This window comes from Gavialis gangeticus, unplaced genomic scaffold, assembly GCF_001723915.1.
Source record: "Gavialis gangeticus isolate Ggan-Ray unplaced genomic scaffold, GavGan_comp1, whole genome shotgun sequence".
Classification (NCBI taxonomy): Eukaryota; Metazoa; Chordata; order Crocodylia; family Gavialidae; genus Gavialis; species Gavialis gangeticus.
Window position 1 is genome coordinate 12,879,047 of NW_017729008.1, and position 19,291 is coordinate 12,898,337.

The 19,291-nt window shown below is 40.2% G+C and overlaps 1 protein-coding gene across 2 annotated transcripts in view; it reads left to right on the top strand.

Moving 5' to 3' along the window:
* LRRK2 (leucine rich repeat kinase 2) overlaps nt 1-8,443 on the top strand; it is a 143,329-nt gene extending 134,886 nt beyond the window's left edge. The window contains exons 47-52 of one of the 2 annotated variants that reach the window (XM_019509390.1): nt 122-306; nt 1,890-2,042; nt 2,608-2,816; nt 5,031-5,105; nt 6,575-6,705; nt 6,790-8,443. In XM_019509390.1, coding sequence (XP_019364935.1) covers nt 122-306; nt 1,890-2,042; nt 2,608-2,816; nt 5,031-5,105; nt 6,575-6,696 — 744 coding nt within the window. In that variant the 3' untranslated portion in view covers nt 6,697-6,705; nt 6,790-8,443. Of the gene's footprint in view, nt 1-121; nt 307-1,889; nt 2,043-2,607; nt 2,817-5,030; nt 5,106-6,574 lie in introns of both variants that reach the window. The other variant, XM_019509389.1, reaches the window with a different exon arrangement.
* Nucleotides 8,444-19,291: the final 10,848 nt, after the last annotated feature.

Sequence of the window (19,291 nt, forward strand, 5' to 3'; positions counted from 1 at the left end):
GTGTAGAAAATGTGGGCCTATGTATATCCTCCAAATTGTGTTCTGGCTATGTCAGTTTCCAAATTGCCTTGGAGAGCAAGATGCAGTTTGTTCCTAATTGACACTGTGTTTCTTCTTACAGCATAAGGGTGCTACACCTGTGAAGACATTGACCATAGGAAATGTCAACACACCATTGATGTGCCTAAGTGATTCCACATGTTCATCTGAAAAAAATATAATCTGGGGAGGCTGTGGAACAAAAATAATATCATTATCTAATGATTTATCTGTTCAAAAGCTTATTGATACAAAAACAAGTCAACTGTGAGTTGTTTTTTTATAGTGAAGTCACTTTGTTCTCATCCTTGTTTCCTGTCAAGTGTTGTGTTGGAGTGTCCTGCCATGTAGCTTGCTCTTCGTAATTTTCTGTTTTCCTTTCTTTTCCTTCAACAGCAAAGGGCATACAGTCTCTTGTTCAGTAAGATTAGCAGTATTACAATTTCCTCCCCATCACAGATGCATTTGTCCCTGTACTTCACTTGGAGCTACGAATTTTTCCATATATAAGTAGTGTAGTTATGTGGTATGTGTGTACATCTGCTCTCTGTATATAAATTCTGCAATGATTTTTGACTTTTTTGTTAGTTAACAGCTGAAATTTTAGTTTGATGAAGATGCTGAAGGTCTTAGTCATCAAACTGAGACTGAAGTTCTTTGTCCAGTTGCTGTAGACCTCACGCAGGCAAAATTCACCTTTAAGTAAATGGAAATTTTGTCTGAATAAAGCCTATGGTTTTTAGTGTTTTTATATAAATCAAGCTATCTCTGCAAAACAACACGTGTGCATTAAAACATAAGCCAATGTTGTTTGGCCAGTAAGTAAAGCTTGCAGTATGATGCAGCCAAATGTTATGTGCATCTTTTTAGGAATTACTCTAAAATATGTTACCAAAGACTATGAGAATAACAGGCGGAGAACTGTATAAAAGAATTTTTTTATAATAGTAAATGCCAGTGTGACAGGATAGCATCTTATGAGTTATATTTTTGGCAGTGAGCGATTTTGAACAATACTGTAAAATGAGATAGATGTACACCTTGCTGCTAGATGTACACCTTGCTGGGGTCGTTTGACCTCAATACTCTTTCCTGCCGTGGCACGGGGTCGGACTAAATGATCTACTCAGGTCCCTTCCAACCCTAGAAACTATGAAACTATGAGATGGGAAAATCAGTGAGGTAGAGGAGTGATGTTTTTATACTGCAGAGCCACTGCAGTCAGTGTGGCCGTCTCTAGCAGGGTGAATCAGGGTGACCGCCTTGGGCCCTGCACTTTGGGGGGCCCAGCAGAGCCAGGGGGAGCAGCCATGGCAACTCCACACCGCTGCCAGCTTCATGTCTGGCTGTTCAGCTGCACTCTTCTGGGCCTTTATCATCCAGCATGAGAAGAAACTCCTCAATGGAAGCTGAGGGTCCTTACCATCTTGCTGGAGTTCCCCTTTGCAGCTGCTTGAAGGCTCACGGGGAATAGCTGGATCGTTATGCCATCATCACCCGAGTCATAGGTAGAGAAGATGTGTTAACACATATTGGACTCGTTACTGCTTCCGTGGAAATTGGTGGCACAACACCTATTGAATTTGTTGGAAGCAAAAGCATTAAGATTTCTTTTATCTTTGGACCAGTACCCATTTTATAGGATTATTTTTTTTCTTGTTTTAAATGCTTAAATGCTTGGACAACTCTACTGACATGAAATGTTCACATATTACCCTTTAATTTGGACTCAAACCTACTTTGATTTTAGGCTGTAATGGTAGGTGGAGATGCCAGTGACCCCTATCATTAATATACTATATATAGGATAGGAGTATGCTATGCCTAATGCTTACTTTTCTCTTTCCTAGATTCTGTCATAAAGATTACAGTGATGCAAACATTATTTCAATTGCAGTAGACAAGTCCATCTACTTGGCTAAGAAAAACAGCCATTTTGTGGAAGTTTGGGATAAGAAAACAGAGAAACTTTGTGAACTAATTGATTGTGCACATTTTCTCAAGTAAATACTTTATTTTATTCTGGGTGGTGTGGTGTCTAATAAGTGAATAATGGGGTCTGCTGGTAGATTTTACTTAGAACACATCATATTTTGGAGGTAGGAAAGGAAAATGATAAGATTAGCCATGTCTTTTCCTTCTCTGACACAGAACGTTAGTTATTTCACAAAGCCTAGCTCGTCTCACAACAGAGCTGTTGCAAGTGGGTACCATATGTGTCCTTTTCATTCTCAGGCTGATGTGAGCAGCTGCACCAGTGTCATCCTTAACTGTAGAAGAATTCCATGGGGGATTTACATATATATATAGTTCTGGGAGACAAAGGGAAAGGAGAGCTTCCTGTGTCCAATTTAAAGGCAATCTCAGATTGTTACCTGGTGGATCTTAAAGCTTCAGTTCCTTCTTGCCAGAATTGTATAATTTCAATGGTTATTTGGTTTGTGCAGCCTTTATTGACAAAAGATTTATGCAGCCTGTGTTGACAAAAGATTGTTTAAAAACTTGTCATGTAAAATAATACTCATGTCTGCCACAGATTTATAATGCAAAATCTCTTCATATTTTTAGGGAGACAGTGGTGAAACTCGATAACGAATCAAAACACAGAGTGGCTTATTCTGGAAGAGTAAAGACCATTTGCTTACAAAAAAATACTGCCCTTTGGATAGGGACAGGAGGAGGGCATATCGTGCTGCTTGATCTGTCAACGCGGCGTCCCATCCAAATAATACAGAATTGTTGTGACTCTGTTAGAGTCATGCTGACAGCCCAGCTAGGTAAGTTTTATTGTCAAAAGGAACTGAACTTTCAGCGCAAAGCTAGGGCTATATTCATTCCTAACTGACATGGGATGACGTAAACTAATTTTATTTTCCATCTTTTTCATTCACTTTACTCCACTGTTTGCCTGTTTAATCTAATCAATGCCAATATTCTTATATTAATAAAGTCCCAGATGACTGCAGTGCTGGTGGTCAGACACAACAGCAGCAATTCCCAGCATCTTTCAAGAAAATCCTTGATTATGACTGGCTAACACATGAGCCTGTCTCTCCCCAAGTCCCTTTGGGTTGTGATGCAATGAGTGCATTTTTTTTTGGTTTTCTTTCTCCTGCTCTGTCTGCCTTTCTTCTCATGTGTTGCATTCAAGTTTCAAATAATTGTTTTTATTTGCTTTTCCTGTGGCTTTTCTCTGGCCTCCACCCAGCAGAGTCCATTGGTGTATCCATAGAACAGCTTGCAGCTTAGCTATGTAGAAGTGGAGTAAGAGATAGAAGTTAGTGGACTACTAGCTGAGTATTATACATATGAACTGCCGCTGAAGCCACAGTCAGTGCTGTTACGGGCAGCTGTGGGTGCAGGGCCTGAAAAAGAGGTTTGTAAAGAGTTACTGCTGCTTCATACCCAGCCACAGGACCATGTTTGCCTAAGGGGCAAATCTGAAGTACTGTTACTTTCTTCAACTTGTTTTTTATATGATCCCAAACTAATCAACCCGCCCCCACTGTGGTATACCACGCTCTATGCAGGGGTAGCTACTTTAAACATTAATGTCATAACACTACCCTGGGGACTAAATCCTGTACTGCAGCTCCAGAGTTCTGCATTAGTGTGATTAAAAAAGGTGTTCACAATCAAGAAAAAAACCTGACGTCGTATGTTACTGAATCTCATCATCTCAAACTATGGATTTTTTTTTCACTGCCATCAGTGTACATGTAACCCAGGATGTGCAAATATACCTGATTTCCTCTGCAGCCCCAGCTCTAATAAATGTTCTTCAGTGCAGCCTACCTAGTAAAGCAGCTGATGAGGATACATGAAGCAAAATAAGTTTCCACTAACTCTAATTTCACTTCAGCAGATATTGACTCTGCAGCACTGCAAGCAATTAAACAAGGTTTAGTTCAATAAAGGAGGTAGAGAGTATATGAGGTGGGTGGGGAAAAGCAGACAGTTTTCTAAGGTTGTTTTTCTGACTGTAGCTGCAGTTATACAGGTAAAGGGGCTAGCACAGCCTCTGGGCTGCACAGAGGCCTGTTTTATCCATTTGCAGGACTTGGGTTTACAAGAGCAAATGTAGGGAGTCAGTTTTCGAATATTAATCTTGTTTGTGTTTTTTTAATCTGGATTGTAAAATTCCAAGTTCCAGGCAGCTGAATGTTACAAATAGACGTAGGTAAACATTCTGCGTATAAAAAACAGTGAACTAAAATAAAGAGCTATTTTTTGCGTGCTGATGTAATGTACTTAGTTTTGTAAATTTAAAGAACTTTGGGAAACTTTGGGTGATTCAAGGAGAATGTGTACTGGGGCTCCCAAGCCTCCCAGAACTGTAACTTAGGCAGTAAACCACAATCTAGCCTGGATCTGCCCTGTAAAACACACAGGGCCAAAGCCTGCCCTTACCTGCACTCATAAAACATTGACATGTTTTCAGTGTAATTTCTTCTTAATCCAGTAGGACTAGTTGATTGGAAATGAGGGTGATACTTTGTAACAGGTTATTAGCCTTTGATCCCTGATAAACCCCTCACATTAAATGGAGGTGAAGATTGTGTCTTTATCAAGGTGACTGATTAAAGATAATGGGGCTGGTTCTTCTTTGAGTGGCAGTATTACATTTTTATTTTTCTAATGACTCTGGCTGATATCCAGGTTCAGTTCCCAGACACGCATATAACTACATCTATCAAGACACTGAATGTCCAACTCAGTCTGGCTTTTAGATATTGTCTCAATGGTCTAAAGGGGGAATGAAAGATCTGGGCAGCCTCCACTCCTCCATAATCCTAGGCATATGCGTTGAAGGTCCTAAGGACCTCTCATGCATATACCATGATCCAGAAGGATTTACGGTTGCCTACTGCTCCTAATGGAACACTGTATTATTCATACTATTTTACAGAACTAATACGAGTTTTACTAGATTAGAAGTAAAGCAGAAATGTAAGTTCTAGTTAAAAATTAAAATGTTTTATTTTTAAAAGGGAACCTCAAGAATGTTGTGCTGGTATTGGGTTACTGCTATAAAGGTAATAAAGAAGTCAACAAATATCCAAAAGGTATGAGCAACTTTGTTTTAATAACCCCTATTATTTATGTAATAGAAAATACTTGGTTACATTTTAAAATGTCTCCTAGAAGATTTGTTTACATCTTCTTTTTATGAATTTTCATTGCTGCCTTGTTCTGATTTATTATATATTGTGGTCCATATGTTTCTAGAGTTTTTCCAGACTAATTCTATAAAAATGGCAAGGGCACTGGTATAAAATGAAATGTCATGATTGTTTTTTATAAACCATTGTTAAAAATTCTAACTATGTACCAGAACTTCTTTTGAAGACCCTCAATTTGATTATTTGTGCAGTAAAAGCTTTTGTAAAAATCCTTTCCTATTTTATTTTATTTAAAAATATTCACATGTATACATTCTGTAATTTAGATTTTTATAGGCCTTATCCTACAGTCCTTACTCATGCAAACAGGCCGTATTCCACTGAAACTATCATGAATACTCCAGAGAATAAGCACTGCTGGCAAAGTAGAGGTTGAAGTATTTAGCTTGTATCCAGTACAGTATGTGTCCCAGAAAACATGGAATTAAAATCAGATTTAATTTCGCCTAATGGCAGGTTCTCCTTCCTAGGTTGTGAGGGGAAGCAACGCCTTTATCATGTTTTCCAGCTGGAAAGCATAGCAGTGACAAACTGTAGTGATTTTTGTACAACTGCAGCTAGGGTCTGGGGAGGGGGACTTCATGTCCACACCTGTAACACTATTTTTGTAGCTCATCGAAGCATTGCAATGCTTGTAGCACTCCAAGCCTGCAAACAGACATCACCCTCGCACCTGTCATACAAAAATGCCCAAATTTTGTGATGATGACAACCCTAGTCATGGTTTATGCTGCCTTTGTGTAGCCCGCATTTATTTCCTTATGTTGGGAGACCACAGGCAGGCTGTGACTGCCCATGCTTTCCAGTTGCCCCAGGCAGAAACTCTCAGGGCTTCAGGGGCCCAGTGTTGCAAGACAGCAGTCCCAGGTGACTCAGCCCAACACAGGGTGTATGTCTGCAAGCAGGGAATTTCCTTCTCTTGCAATTACACACCCCATTTTCCTGAAGTATCAGCAGGGGCCGGACCTTGTGGGACAAGAGCCCCAGTGACATCTGTAGACATCAGTGAAGTGGATCAGTTGTGCCAGGACACATGGCAAAGCTGATCCCACACCAAAGATGTCATCTGTTTTCAGCCCTGGTGTACTGTCTGTCCATAGCCTGGGTCATCTACAGTTTTCACTCTAAGAATTCAGTTCTGTAAGGTGCAAGTACCCTTGATCCCTGTGGAGAGCACTCAGTGCCCCTCAAGATTGAACCCTTAACAATGGCATGTTTTCTAAGAGCATTTTATATTTCTATTTGTGTTCTTCCTAACAGTAATTAACAATAAGCAGAAAACCACCTGTAAACTGCAATTGCGCTCTTCTGTGTAGCACTATTTAAAATGTTTTTTAAATTATTTTTTACAGAAGTGCAGTCATGCTTATCTGTGTGGGATATTAACTTGCCACATGAAGTACAAAACTTGAAAAAGCATATAGAAATGAGACAGGAATTAGCAGAAAAAATGAGAAGTTTTTCTTTGGATTAAAGACTCCAAGGCAAGAGACGTCTTATCTCCAGATTTTCCATCATTTTAACTTTAACACACAAGTGACTTTTTGTGTTTTATTTTCTTACCTTCAGAGAATGATTTTCATCCCCACCAAAATCATGAACTAGTAGAAGAAAGAAGTAAAATCTCTTCAGAATCTCAGCATTAGATGTGTGTACCTCCTAGGCAAGTAGTGCTGGTTTAAATTGAGCTCCCCTAGCCTATTTCTAATCTAATCTAATCTAATCAGAAGGATTTCTCTTGGGCTGGGTGCTGTATATAAAGAGTAACTCTACTGAGTGGTTCTAAATAAGAGTAAAAATGTAAGCCTCAGTCTATTTATGGCCACTTGCATATATGAACATTTTTCATGGATCCTGTTTTTTGTGGTACTGTGCTAGAAGGACAAGATGAACCTGTAATCTGACCCAGTATGGCATGTTTTATATTGTCATGTTTTGTTGTACTCATATTTAGTATTCTTGATTAAGTGGAGGAAAATATTTTATATTATATAGTAGCAGTACAACCAATTAGAGGAACATTCACTTACTGTACAACAGTTTTAAACAGCAGACTGAATAGGTCAGACCTTTTCTCTTCCTGTATGTATCGGCAATTTGGTAATTTTCAGTCTGTTCAAAAAAGATTTTGTGCTGAAGGACCTGAAATATTGCCTTGAAATTCTGAATGAAAATGTATTGATAGACTTCGACAAGAATAGTGCCTCCTTGCAGTACTACACAGTATCTGGTTTCAGGCTGCACAGTCTCATTCATATAAAGTATGCCATTGCAGAAAATATTCACACACCAGTGATTATACAGTTTGCCAACTTAGCTAAGCAGACACAGGGTTATAATGCCTGACCTGAATGTTGCCTCAAGAAATACACAAAGAATGGCTGATGCTTTTAAGGTAACCATCCAGTCAGATGCAAGGTAACCATGGAGTAGTCATGCAGTAAAACTATGCAGTTTGCTTGTCTCAATCTGAAAAAAATGGAAACTAAAGGATTGTTACAGTGCCTGCATAGTTAACCATTCAGCCGTATTTTGAGCACCTTATATCTATATTTTTGTGGTATGCAATAGAAGCTGGAGGCATTTAAAAATGGGCTCCTTCTTGCCTTGCATAGCCCCACTGGGCAGCTGTACCCAGGCATATTCAATTAGAAGATAACATTTTATTGTTCTACATCTATTAACTTAGTCTTCTGTTATCCTGCACTAAGTGCCTTATTTCTGTCAGTCGCACAACAGGCAGATGCTTTTCTCTCTCCTTGAAACCAAGTGCATCATCTCTGTAGCAACCCAAAATCCCAGGGAGTAACAAACCCAAAGCCATTCCTGTATTTGTCTCCTATGGAGCCAAATAGAGTGTCGCCACCAAACAAGTTCTCTCCTCCAGCGTTTTTCATTTTAAATTATTCCTATACTAGGGCAATAAGGTTCCCTGGACTTTCTCCAAACGTATCAGTATTTAACTATCTGCAATTTGATAAGGACATACTCAGGGTACCTTTCATATATACACCCTGTTTTCATTGTGATCTTATATTATGTATATTGAGAATAATTTGTTATTTATATGATATGTTATAACTCGAAGTGTATATTGTTATAATGAAAAATAAAGGTTTTTAAAATATCAAGAGAATATTTCACATGTTGAAATTGTTCATGATCATGCCAAGGTGTAAGCTTTATAGTTGTTTATTAAATCCTATTTTGTTGTTCTGTTACATATTCTCCTAGTCATAGTTCCAACAGCATGCTTTATTTCATAGTATTTCTGTTGAAATCAAGCCTAACCACTTACATACTAAGTATTTTGTTCAAAAGCCAACAGAGCAAGTGAAAGCAGAAGTTAGCAAATCAGTCAGTGTGGCAGTTTTTTCTATTATTGAGCTTTCACTATTTAAAAAATATAAACCTCCTAATGGTGGTATCCCAGTATGGCAAAGTAGAAGGCAAAGCCTTCAGGGCTAGAGAAGACATATTGAGTAAAGCAAGACTGAAACCAAACCACCTCTCAGAGGATTTGCGGAACACGGTTCCTGTAACAAGAGACTCAAAATAAACCAAGGTGGAGGTTCTCATTTTCTACCACATGACATAGTGCTTATGACTGTCCTCTCACTTCTGTCCTAGTGAGTTCAGCATATTACTGAAAGAATCATGAGAGGTAGTTAGCCATGTTAGTCTCAAAGTCAGACAGAAGGCAGGGTAGAGATGTACCTTAAAGACTAACTGAATCAGAGATGCATGAGCTCTTGCTTACAAAAGTGAATGCATCTCTATTTCAGTTAGTCTATAAGGTACATCTCTACACTGCCTTCTGAGAAAATGTCATGAGGAACAAGTTGTAAAACACAAACTACTGTCCTGAACAGCAGAAAGTCTTCCTGGAGAAGTGGGGAAATAGTGGCCCATAATGGCTTCAAATATAACTTTGCCAGGGCATGGAGGGTAACCAGCATTCTTTAGCAAGTGTACAAGATCAAGTGAGGAGAGTGCAAAGATGAGGCTTCCTGAATATCTGCTGTGGAACTGAAGTGTCCTTTCCAAGCTGCAGTTCTCCAACCATGAGAAGAATGCTATTTCCATATCAGAATGCTTTCAATCCCAACTATTCCCAGGTCAGATTTCACATCACCATGAGCTTTGTGCAGTGCATACCACCCTCTGGCAGGCTGAAGACCCACTGGGTAAAGCATTTTTATATACCACATTTATGAGCAAAATGGAATGTCTGGATTTATGAGTTGTCAAAAAAGAACATAATAAAGGACAATAGAAGAAAGAGGTACTGAGCAGCAGACCATGGTCATGTTATATAAACTCATTTTCTCAAACTTCACTGAAAGTGTTTGTGAAAATAAAGCAAGCAGGATATGGCTATTATCTAGTACTAGGGCCACCCTTATACAGCAGACCACTCATAATTGTAATTTATTTGGAATATCTATAAGCAACACTCAGCCACGAGGACCATGCTGTGCCAGACATGGTACAAGCACAAAATGAAAGATGGTCCCTGCCCAAACAGCCTGTTTGCTGCGATAGGGATTCAAGTACTGTGATTTATGTAATCACTTCATTAAAGCTGTGTTTTAAAAATATCTCCAGCAAAATCATTCTGGGTACCGGAGGCATTCCAGAAAGGGACATTCTGTTCAGAAGGACCCAAATACTCATCCACTGCATATTGACTTTTCTTATTTGTCCCCCTCTAAGCTATAGTTTTGAATTGCCTGTTGATTTCTCACAAATGTCATGGAGCTAATTCATTTACACATTCATTGACATTGGTTTCTGAAACAACCCAGTATTTCCAGGTTAAGGAGATTGTTAAAAATATCCAGGAGAGGTTATATTAGGAAGATTTATCTTTGTAATGAGTAGCTGGTACCTTATAGAAAACTTTGAGAACATTCTACTTGGAAATAATCCTATTTCTTGAAGATGCTTTCTGGGATTTTCTTCCCTTCTGGCTCAGTTTTACTTCTGCTAACATCAGTGGAAGCAGGAGTGGGCCCTTTATTGATAAGGATATTGGTAATAGGAAAGTAACCATGATTTAAAAAGCACTTTGCAAAACCATCTTTAGGAAAGAAGATTAATTTCTTTTTTGTTTCAGAACATCATATACAATTAAGAGGGCTAAGTGGGGATTGCCTGTAGACACACAAGTGTCTGTAGACACACTTACTTGATAAAAGGAGAGTTGGATTCAGCCTTTAACTCCATTTGCTTAAACTTCTCAACTGTTTAAAACCTTTCCTTTATATTGCAGTTGCTGAAGCAAAGTCAAGCAGTGACTCAGGTGTGCTCGCTTCAGTGTTGCTATTTCACAAGGGAACCGTTTGATGAAAGTCTTTGGCTTATTGGATGTCCTTCTCATTTTCAGCATAACGGTTGTCATTAAGTTATTTGCAGGACTGTAGTCATTGATTCACACCACGCACAGCCCAAACCATGACATTTAAGAATTATTGTTTTTCAGTGAGTAAAACTGGAACATTTATAACAAACTGCTCATTGGCTCTGCCAGCATGCTACAGAGAGTTAATTAGCAAATAGGAGTTACAGAAAAGAACTAAAACAGCCAAATAAAAACAAGGGACTATATTATCCTATTTGAATGTGCAACTGAAGAGTGGTTCATTATATACTCAGTAAATAAATGTATAAATAACAGATATGAAACTTAGATGCAAGATGATAAACTTAAACTGCTTTTCTCAGATAAATTAAAAATGAATATGGGAAGGTAAAAAACCGTGTTAAAGATTTATTGGAATATTACCTTTTTTTTTTTCTCTCCATAGAAGTAAAATCAAAGGAGAGCTGTATTGATTTATATGGTCTTCTCTGAAAGATAGACAAGAGCTGTTTTTATTTCTTTTGCTTGGGAAGCCTTGGGAGTTATTAGTTCTATCTTATGGATTCCAGAAGACGATCAATCTCCGAATGAAAAAGCATGTTAATAATTCTGGTTCAGGCTGATTCTATATGTAATATGGTTTACAATTCAGAAAGAAAACACTATGAATAGATGCGACAGCCAGATAGAGATCATGAGGAGGAAATATTGTGTGCTGTGGGAAAACAGAAGTTAGAGAAGGTTACATTCAAATATACAATGCCTAAAAAAGTCATTCTAATAATAAAAGGTGGTGAAATCCTGGCCCCACTGAAGGCAATGAAAATCTCCCAATGACTATAGGATATCACTCTTGAAGCATAAATAAAGGGATAAAAATATATTCCCAAGCTTGAAAGAGAATAGAGAAAGATTTAGGTGACATGTCGAAAGGTTTTTTCCTTTAACCATTGCATCCAAATACATATGAAGTAGATTACTGGATTTAATGGCTAGGTCGGAGATACCTGAAATCAGCTTAATTCAAAGTAAAAGTAAGACTTTGAGTTGGTTAAATATCCTGTACGAGTATGTTGAAAGGCAGCAGTTCCATCTGTGACACAGGGTGGGACAGAGCTTTAGGGCTTCTGTTTGGTGGATTGAAGCAAACAGCTCCACATAATGTAGCCCTTTCCTTGCCCTCCTTTGCACTGTCAGCAAGGCTGAAATCATGTCTAAATAACCTGTGGATGTCTAGTGACTGGTGACAGGGTCCTCCTGATGGATGACATTCAACTCTGGAACCTGCTTACCCTATTCATTTGACAGAAACTCATTCCTTGGCTTTCGCTGCCTGATTTAAAGGCGTCCATTGTCTTGATACTGTGTCTTGCTAGACACTTGGTGGTAGTGAATAAGAGAGAGAGCCACCCTGGATCTTACTAATGGGACCCCAGACTGTATATCCCCTCTCTGGCAATGGCCTGCACCAGAAGGAAGTCTAACAAATGGCCATTTGTATAATAATCTACCTGTGGGGAAAGGTTCATCCTAAACTCCAGGGTGCTTTCCATGTGAGGACTATATTATTTTGAGCTCAAATGGTCTTGCTAAGTAACTATAGCACTTTTTTTCCGGAAACAGCTCAGTGTTCCTATGCTAGCCAAGCTGGTTCTCGTAACCTGATTCAGTTTGTCCACACACAGTAATCCTTCTGTCCCTTCTGCTCCTGTGCAGAAGTGCCACAATGCTAGGTCAGTTCCCTGCAGCAGGTGCTTCTACAGCAGCATATTACAGGTTGTTAATGCTATATTTTCACATATAATGAAAACATGTGATTCATGCCTGGGATTTTGAAATGAGCCTAACGGTGTGTACAGACATTCAGGAGGCAGTGTAACTGGTGCTTCATATAAAAGCACCATGGAGTGCCACTGAACCCAGCAGGTGGAGGCACTCAGCAGACTCCCAGGAGGCTGCCAGTCCACTCCTTTCCCCAGCCCTGCCTCCCTTGCCAGCTGGCAACTGTCACATCCATGATTCAGTAACTAACTGCTGACCTTCTTTCCAGCCTTGGTAAATCTCATGTTTCCCAGCTTAGCTCCATGTTGTTCTAAACACTGGTACAGAGACAATTTTCCTGGCTCTTCCCATCAATGGTATGATCATCTCTCTTTCCATTCCTTCACCTGGGTCCCCCTTTCTCTACTGTATCCGAAATTAACTACTTGCCTTTGCTGTCAGGCTTCTCCCTGACCTGGCCTTACTCTGCCCATCATCATTCATGCCCTCTTGCAATGTCAGCTCCTGATGTGTGCAGGATGACAGTTGCCGTCTCCCACTCGTTACATTTTCACTCGCATCATCATTTCTTTTCTTCCATCCTGTTCCTCATACGTGGGAGGAACTCCACATCCCCTTCATCCCCTTGTTCTCCTCCTTTAAAACTCTCCACTCCTGTGATGCCTGAGCCATCTCTGCAGGAGCTGACTAGCTGCTGTGCCACGATCATCACTTCCTATACTGAAACTGGTTTCTTTGTGCAGTTCTATGTCAATTGTACCCATCTGTTGTCCCTTTTTTGTTCTTGGATTATAATCTAGGTGTAAATATCAGCCCCTCTGGGCAAAAACTGTCCTTTTGTTCTGCATCTGTGTAACACTTAGCAAAATAGTTTGTCTGTGGTTTATTGTGGTAGCACTTAAAGCAGTGATTCTCAACCAGGGTGCTATGGCATCCTGGGGTGAAACCACATCTTTTGAAGGGTGTGAGGAGATAAGCAGATAAGCGCAGGCTCAGGCTTGTCCCTGCGTAGACAGTCTTCTACCCCCGCTGCCCAGCCTCTCTGCAAAGAATTAACAGTGTAATATATAAATTAGTTTTTGAAATTGGGTACCACGCAATTCACAACCATTATAGAGGGGTTCCTCACGTCCAGCGTAGGGTGTCTCAAGTCCCAGAAGTTTGAAGGCCACTTATTTAAAGACTAGTAATTTGTACAATACTTGCCCTCACAGATACTGCCTCCTGCTACGTCTTCTGGTGTGAAGGTGTTATGTATTAGCAGTAGTGGGAAATTTTCATAACACCTTCTGTATATAGACAGTGATAGGCCTTAGCTTTATTAGGGAAAAAACTGTTTTCTTGATGGTCTTACATAACACCTGGTAACTAGTATTGAGAGGATTCCTAGTAAAGACAGGTCAGCGTGTAGTTTTAACTGGAGTTAGCAGGTCAAGGTAAAAACTAGCCTCCTTCACAGGTTTTTTTGTCTTGACACATTTGAAGACTACAAGGAGATATTCATACTAATTCAGAGAAGGATTCACTATATATATAACATGGTCTTTTAACAATATATTTTAAAAGATTAAACTCTGCGAAGTGTCTGTTAATAAAAAATTACCGTGTTATCTTTCTACAAAATAGTTGAGTGAAATACTAAGAGGAGCAACCCAAGTATTTATATTATGTATATTAATAATACTCTATATGAGCAAAGTAATAAATATGCTGTAGCGCCCTCCATAAAAATAATGAAATGTTAGTACTGTGTGGCCTCACCATAGTGCTCAGCTACTAAATCATCTGATTAGTGGGATAAAATTGCCCTACACAGTGTACTTTTTTTAGACTTCTGGTGTTTGCAAATTAGCAAATTGCAAATTACTGATGTACCTTGAATTCACTAAGCTTTCAGAAACACTGACATACTCTCTAAATACTTTGACCTTGATTCTAACTTTGTACACTCCAAACAAGATACATTAATCTCACAGTTCTTTAGTGCAGACTGCCCTTCAGAAGAGTGCTGAGTCTGTGAATAGATGATACAAGATGAACACGCCAGGACAAATGCTGCTCTCACACCTGTGTCACACTCAAACCTCATAGCAAAGCAAGGATAGAACTTGGGTACTCCATCACTTCAGGTGAAGGTGGATATGAATTTGTCAAGAAAGTTCAATTTAAACTCAGTGCCCTGGCAGAAGTCTGACAGTAGCTCATTTTTCTAGAGATGACACTCTCTGCTAACATTTTTTAGCTCAGAAATAGTTACATATTTCTAGAATTGCCTAATCTTGTATATATGCTGCTCCCTTTCCTCTTGATATTAAATACCTTCATGGCTTCTTTAAGCCCTGACTATAAGAGTTAACCTTACCAATGCAGGGGATAGAAATTGTCTGTACTAGCCCGTCTGACTCCCACTTTGGAAAAAGAACGTTGGCTATCTGCAGTGTTGGAGATCTTGTGTTTTAAAAGTTCCTTGGGCACAGGGTTTCTTCTGGCTGCCCTAAACTAAAAACTCATCATTTTGGTTTACTTCCAGAAATGCCGGTGTGTCCAGTAACTCAAATACATACACACCATGGTCCTGCAGATCCAGTAACTGTTCAAATGTTGTCCCAGTCCTAGAATCCTAGCATGCATGGGCCATGGAGATAACAGCCCTGAAGATAACTGGTATGTCCAGAATGTATTTATCTATACTGGCCTTAAAATAGTTGTTTCATTGCTTTGTAAACCAGTAGAGTCTGATACTAAGTGAAACTTCTCTTTAATACCATAGTCCTTCTTTAGACATTATTTGTCTTTTGTAGGACTGGGAGAGGAAATTAAGTACTTCATAAACTTAGTTACAGTAAGTCAGTGGTTCTAAACATTTTTGGACTACAGAAAAATAATAGAGCAATTCTTCTGTTGTAAAGAGCTCAGAAAGACCACAGTAGGTCAGAATGCTTTTGACCCTAGGGATTCCTATTTGAAATCTCTGGGTTTATCTTGCGAATCACGTGTAGGTATTTGCACGTGTAATTGTGCTAATAGTGCACGGCACTCCCAAGGCACCCCTAAAGGACCTCACAGCACCTTGCTTGAATAATCACTGCACTAAGTAGTCTGAATTTACTGCAGTCATTATTTCTCTCAGTGTAAGTATTCCTCTGTTGTTTGGTTTTCCCTACATGGGAGTTCACAGAGTAGGACCTGCTTGTTACAAAGAACATCAGCTATTGCAATTAGTGCCATGTAATGCAGCATGATCTAGTTATTTTCTCTCCAGAGCCAGGACAACAAGTTACAGTCTTGATTGCAGGAGAACACGTAGGGGGTGCACGTGGGTGCATGTGCACCCCATGAGTGTGGCGGTGTACCCCTCGCAAAAAGGCGCCGCTGACACTCGTCGGTGTCTGCAGGCGGTTGCTGCTCGCCAGCCCACCGTCGGCACCACTGGCGGCGTCTGCGGGCAGTCTGTGATTGCCCCTGGGTGCTGTTGACACTGCCAGCGGCACCTGTGGGTGGTTGCTGACCTGTGGTCAGCACTCCCCCTGCTGCCACCCTTCACTGGCTATTAAACATAATAATTAGGGATGCAACATCCAAATTAAGATTTCCTCAGTCTCTCAAAGTTTGAAAGTGTAAGAGATGAGGAGCAGAGGACAGATCTGTCTGGCCTCTTTCCCTTTGCACCCATTCTCTGTCACTGTGAGATACCAGCCACTGGGTCAGACCCATTATGGCACTTATTTTCCAGTGACATTCAGGATAGACAGCCATTTAATGTAACCAGCTGGAATTCAAAACTAAGAGCATCAACATGCCACGAGACAAACCCATGGTGCACCCATATCTCGAATTCTCTGTGCAGTTCTGGTCCCGACCTCTCAAATCAGATGTAGTAGAACTAGAAAAGGTACAGAGGAGGGCAACCAAAATGATCACGGGCCTGGATCAGTTGCCATACCATGAGAACCTAAAAAAGCTAGGGCTCTTCACTTTGGGAAGGAGAAGACTAAGGAGGAATATGATAGAGATCTATAAAATCATGAAGGGTTTGGACAAAGTGAACAGGGAACTATTGTTCACCGAGTTCCAGAATACTAGAACCAGAGGGCACCCACTGAAATTAGTAGGTGACACGTTTAAAAATAACAAAAGAAAGTACTTTTTATACAATGTGTAGTCAACTCATGGCATTCATTGCCACAGGAAGTAACAGAGGCAGATAGGACAGCCAGGTTCAGAAAGGGACCTGGTAAATTCTTGAATGATAGATCTAGTAATGGCTGTTAAACAGAATGGTTGAGGTTGTTTTCTCTAGCATTTCTAAACCAGTAATGGCAGATGCCAGGGAGGATGTTGAATAGGGGATAGATCACTCAAGAGAGATTTGGTTCTCCTTCTAGCACATTAATTTCACATTAATGGGCTAGATGGCCCATTGGTCTGACCCAGTATGGCACTTATGTTCTCATTCATTCCCAGAGCCATTTCATGCGTGTATGTGTATATATCTATCTATCTATCTAGACAGATAGATAGATTAAACTCTGCAAAGTGTCTTGCACTCTGACTTGTGCAGAAGGGCTTGGAGACCAACATGTATGATGGAAATTGTTGATTTATATGGGACATTAAGGTTGGTTCATTCCATCCTGGGGCAAGACATTTCTGTTGCAGGTGCTTCTCAAATATAGTGATGGCTCAATCCCTTCCCAAACACTACAGTCTAAAGACAGAGCAGAAGGCAAACATACAAGTCCTACAATGGTAAATGGCCAAATTAAGTGATATATGCAGACCAGAGGACCCACATGTAAAGTGTTCTGCACATAAAAGAAGCCTCATCCATGCTCTTCGGTTTCAAATTTGTTTTTCCAAAGCACAGGCACCTGCTACTTGATATACTCATTTTCCCCCCTTCCCCCCCAATAATGGTATAAATCAGTGAAGAGTTTGGCTTGACACAAAGCAGTAAAACAATCTAATTTTCATGGGGTATGAGGGACTTTGTTGAACTGCTCAAAAATAAAAAGAATGTATCAGAAACCTTTACAAAAACTGAATCCCCTATGGAAACTGGTATCTCTGGGCAGTCTGAAAAATCAATTGCAATCCCCTTTGATGTGTGCTGTGGTGTAAGAGTATTAGAAAAGTCCTGCTCTGAGACAAATGATAACAATGTGAGATTACTAAAAGCTTATAGTCATGGTAATACACTGCAAAGGTTAATTACCCAAAAGAACCTTTCTTCAGGGACAAGATTTACGAAAACAATCCCAGTGGAAGTTAATCTTCTAGCTGAAAAGCCAGAAAAGCACAAAAAGTACACTCAATATCTGGGAAATTACAGTCCCTCCTACTTGTAGCACATAAGATACCCTATCGTTCTGAAGCCCCAAGGATTATGGCTGCTGCAATATGTGTTGTGTATATATACCTGTGAAGGTGACTGCTGTGTAGTGTCTACTCTGCCATTTGACTGACTTCAGACTATCATGACTAACTACCTTTCCTTGCTGTGTGGTGTCATCTTTGGCAATCCCTTGATTTGAGGATGATCTCTACCTTGGCTCATTGATGGGTCTTGAGTTGACTTACGAGTCCAATCCTTGAGCCACAGATCTGTCTGCAGAAGTTGCAGGTTTCTCTGCAGGGGAAAGTAGGTTGCAGGTTGGGATTTCTCTTCTTGTCCCTCCTCCACTCTCTCTTCTCTGGTTTAAGGGCAAGACACTTTACTTTGAAATAGGCTGCCATTTAGTTGAGGTTGTGATTCCATTGGAGTCGGTTGGCAGCCAGCTCATCCCAGCTCTTGATGTGAGCATTCATTTGCTTAAAACATGCTTTCAATGTGTCCTTGTAGTGTTTCCTGGTGAGATCTAAGGCTGTTATTTAGCTGGGACTAGAGCATTTGTTTTGGGAGTTGAGAATCAGGCATCCACATGCAATGTATGAATCAGTGAAGTTGGTGCTTGAGGCTCACTGATTCAATACTGGCAACACTGGCTTCAGCAAGGATGCTAGCATTTGTGTTGCTATCTTTCCTTTTGATATGGAGGATTTACCACATCAAATGTGAGGTATCATTGGTGATGCCTCTCCAGACTCTTGAGATGACAACAGGTCAGCCACTTTTCATGTCTGTAGAGGTGGGTGGAGATACTGACTGCATTGTAGACCTGGATCTTGGTGTCTTTCCGGAGATTGCTATCAATAAAGAAATGCTGAAGCAATTTCCCAAAGAGACACTTGCACATCAGATCCTGTGTTTGATCTCCTCATCAACGTTCACTGTCTGAGAGAGGAGCTACCAAGGTAGGGGGAGTGTTCAGCTACCTCTAGGGTCTTTTCCTCTGGTAATCTGGGGAGGCTTGGGCCACATTCATGGCCTGGGGCAGGCTGACAGAGTACTTTAGTCTTCTCAATTGTTGAGAGAGAGGCCCAAAGTTTGGTAGGCTTCTCCAAAAAGCTCCAGCATGGTCTGGAGGTTTTCCTCAGTATGCGCAAAAATGTTGCAGTCATTTGCATACTGAAAGTCAAGGATTGCTGTTTTGAGTACTTTGGACTTAGTGAAAATGTCCTAGATTGAAGAGCCCTCCATCTGTTTGGTTATACTATGCCAGTTCCAGAAGGAAGGCAGTCCTTAATGAGAACCAGGGTGACCGTCAAAAAAATGGATAACAGAGTTGTGGCGATGGTGAATCTTTGCTTGTCCCGTTTGGATGACGAACTGATCTGTGTCCAATCTGCTACACAGAACAGTTGGCATCATCTAGTTGTGGAGAAGCATCAGGACCTTGATACACTTTTCAGGACATCCACATCTGGCTAGTTTTTTCCACAAGGCTTTGTGATTTATGGAATCAAAGGCCTTAGTGAGGTCAATGAAGGCCATTTACAGGTCCTGTTATTGTTCCCCGACCTTTTTTTTGGACTTGGTGGG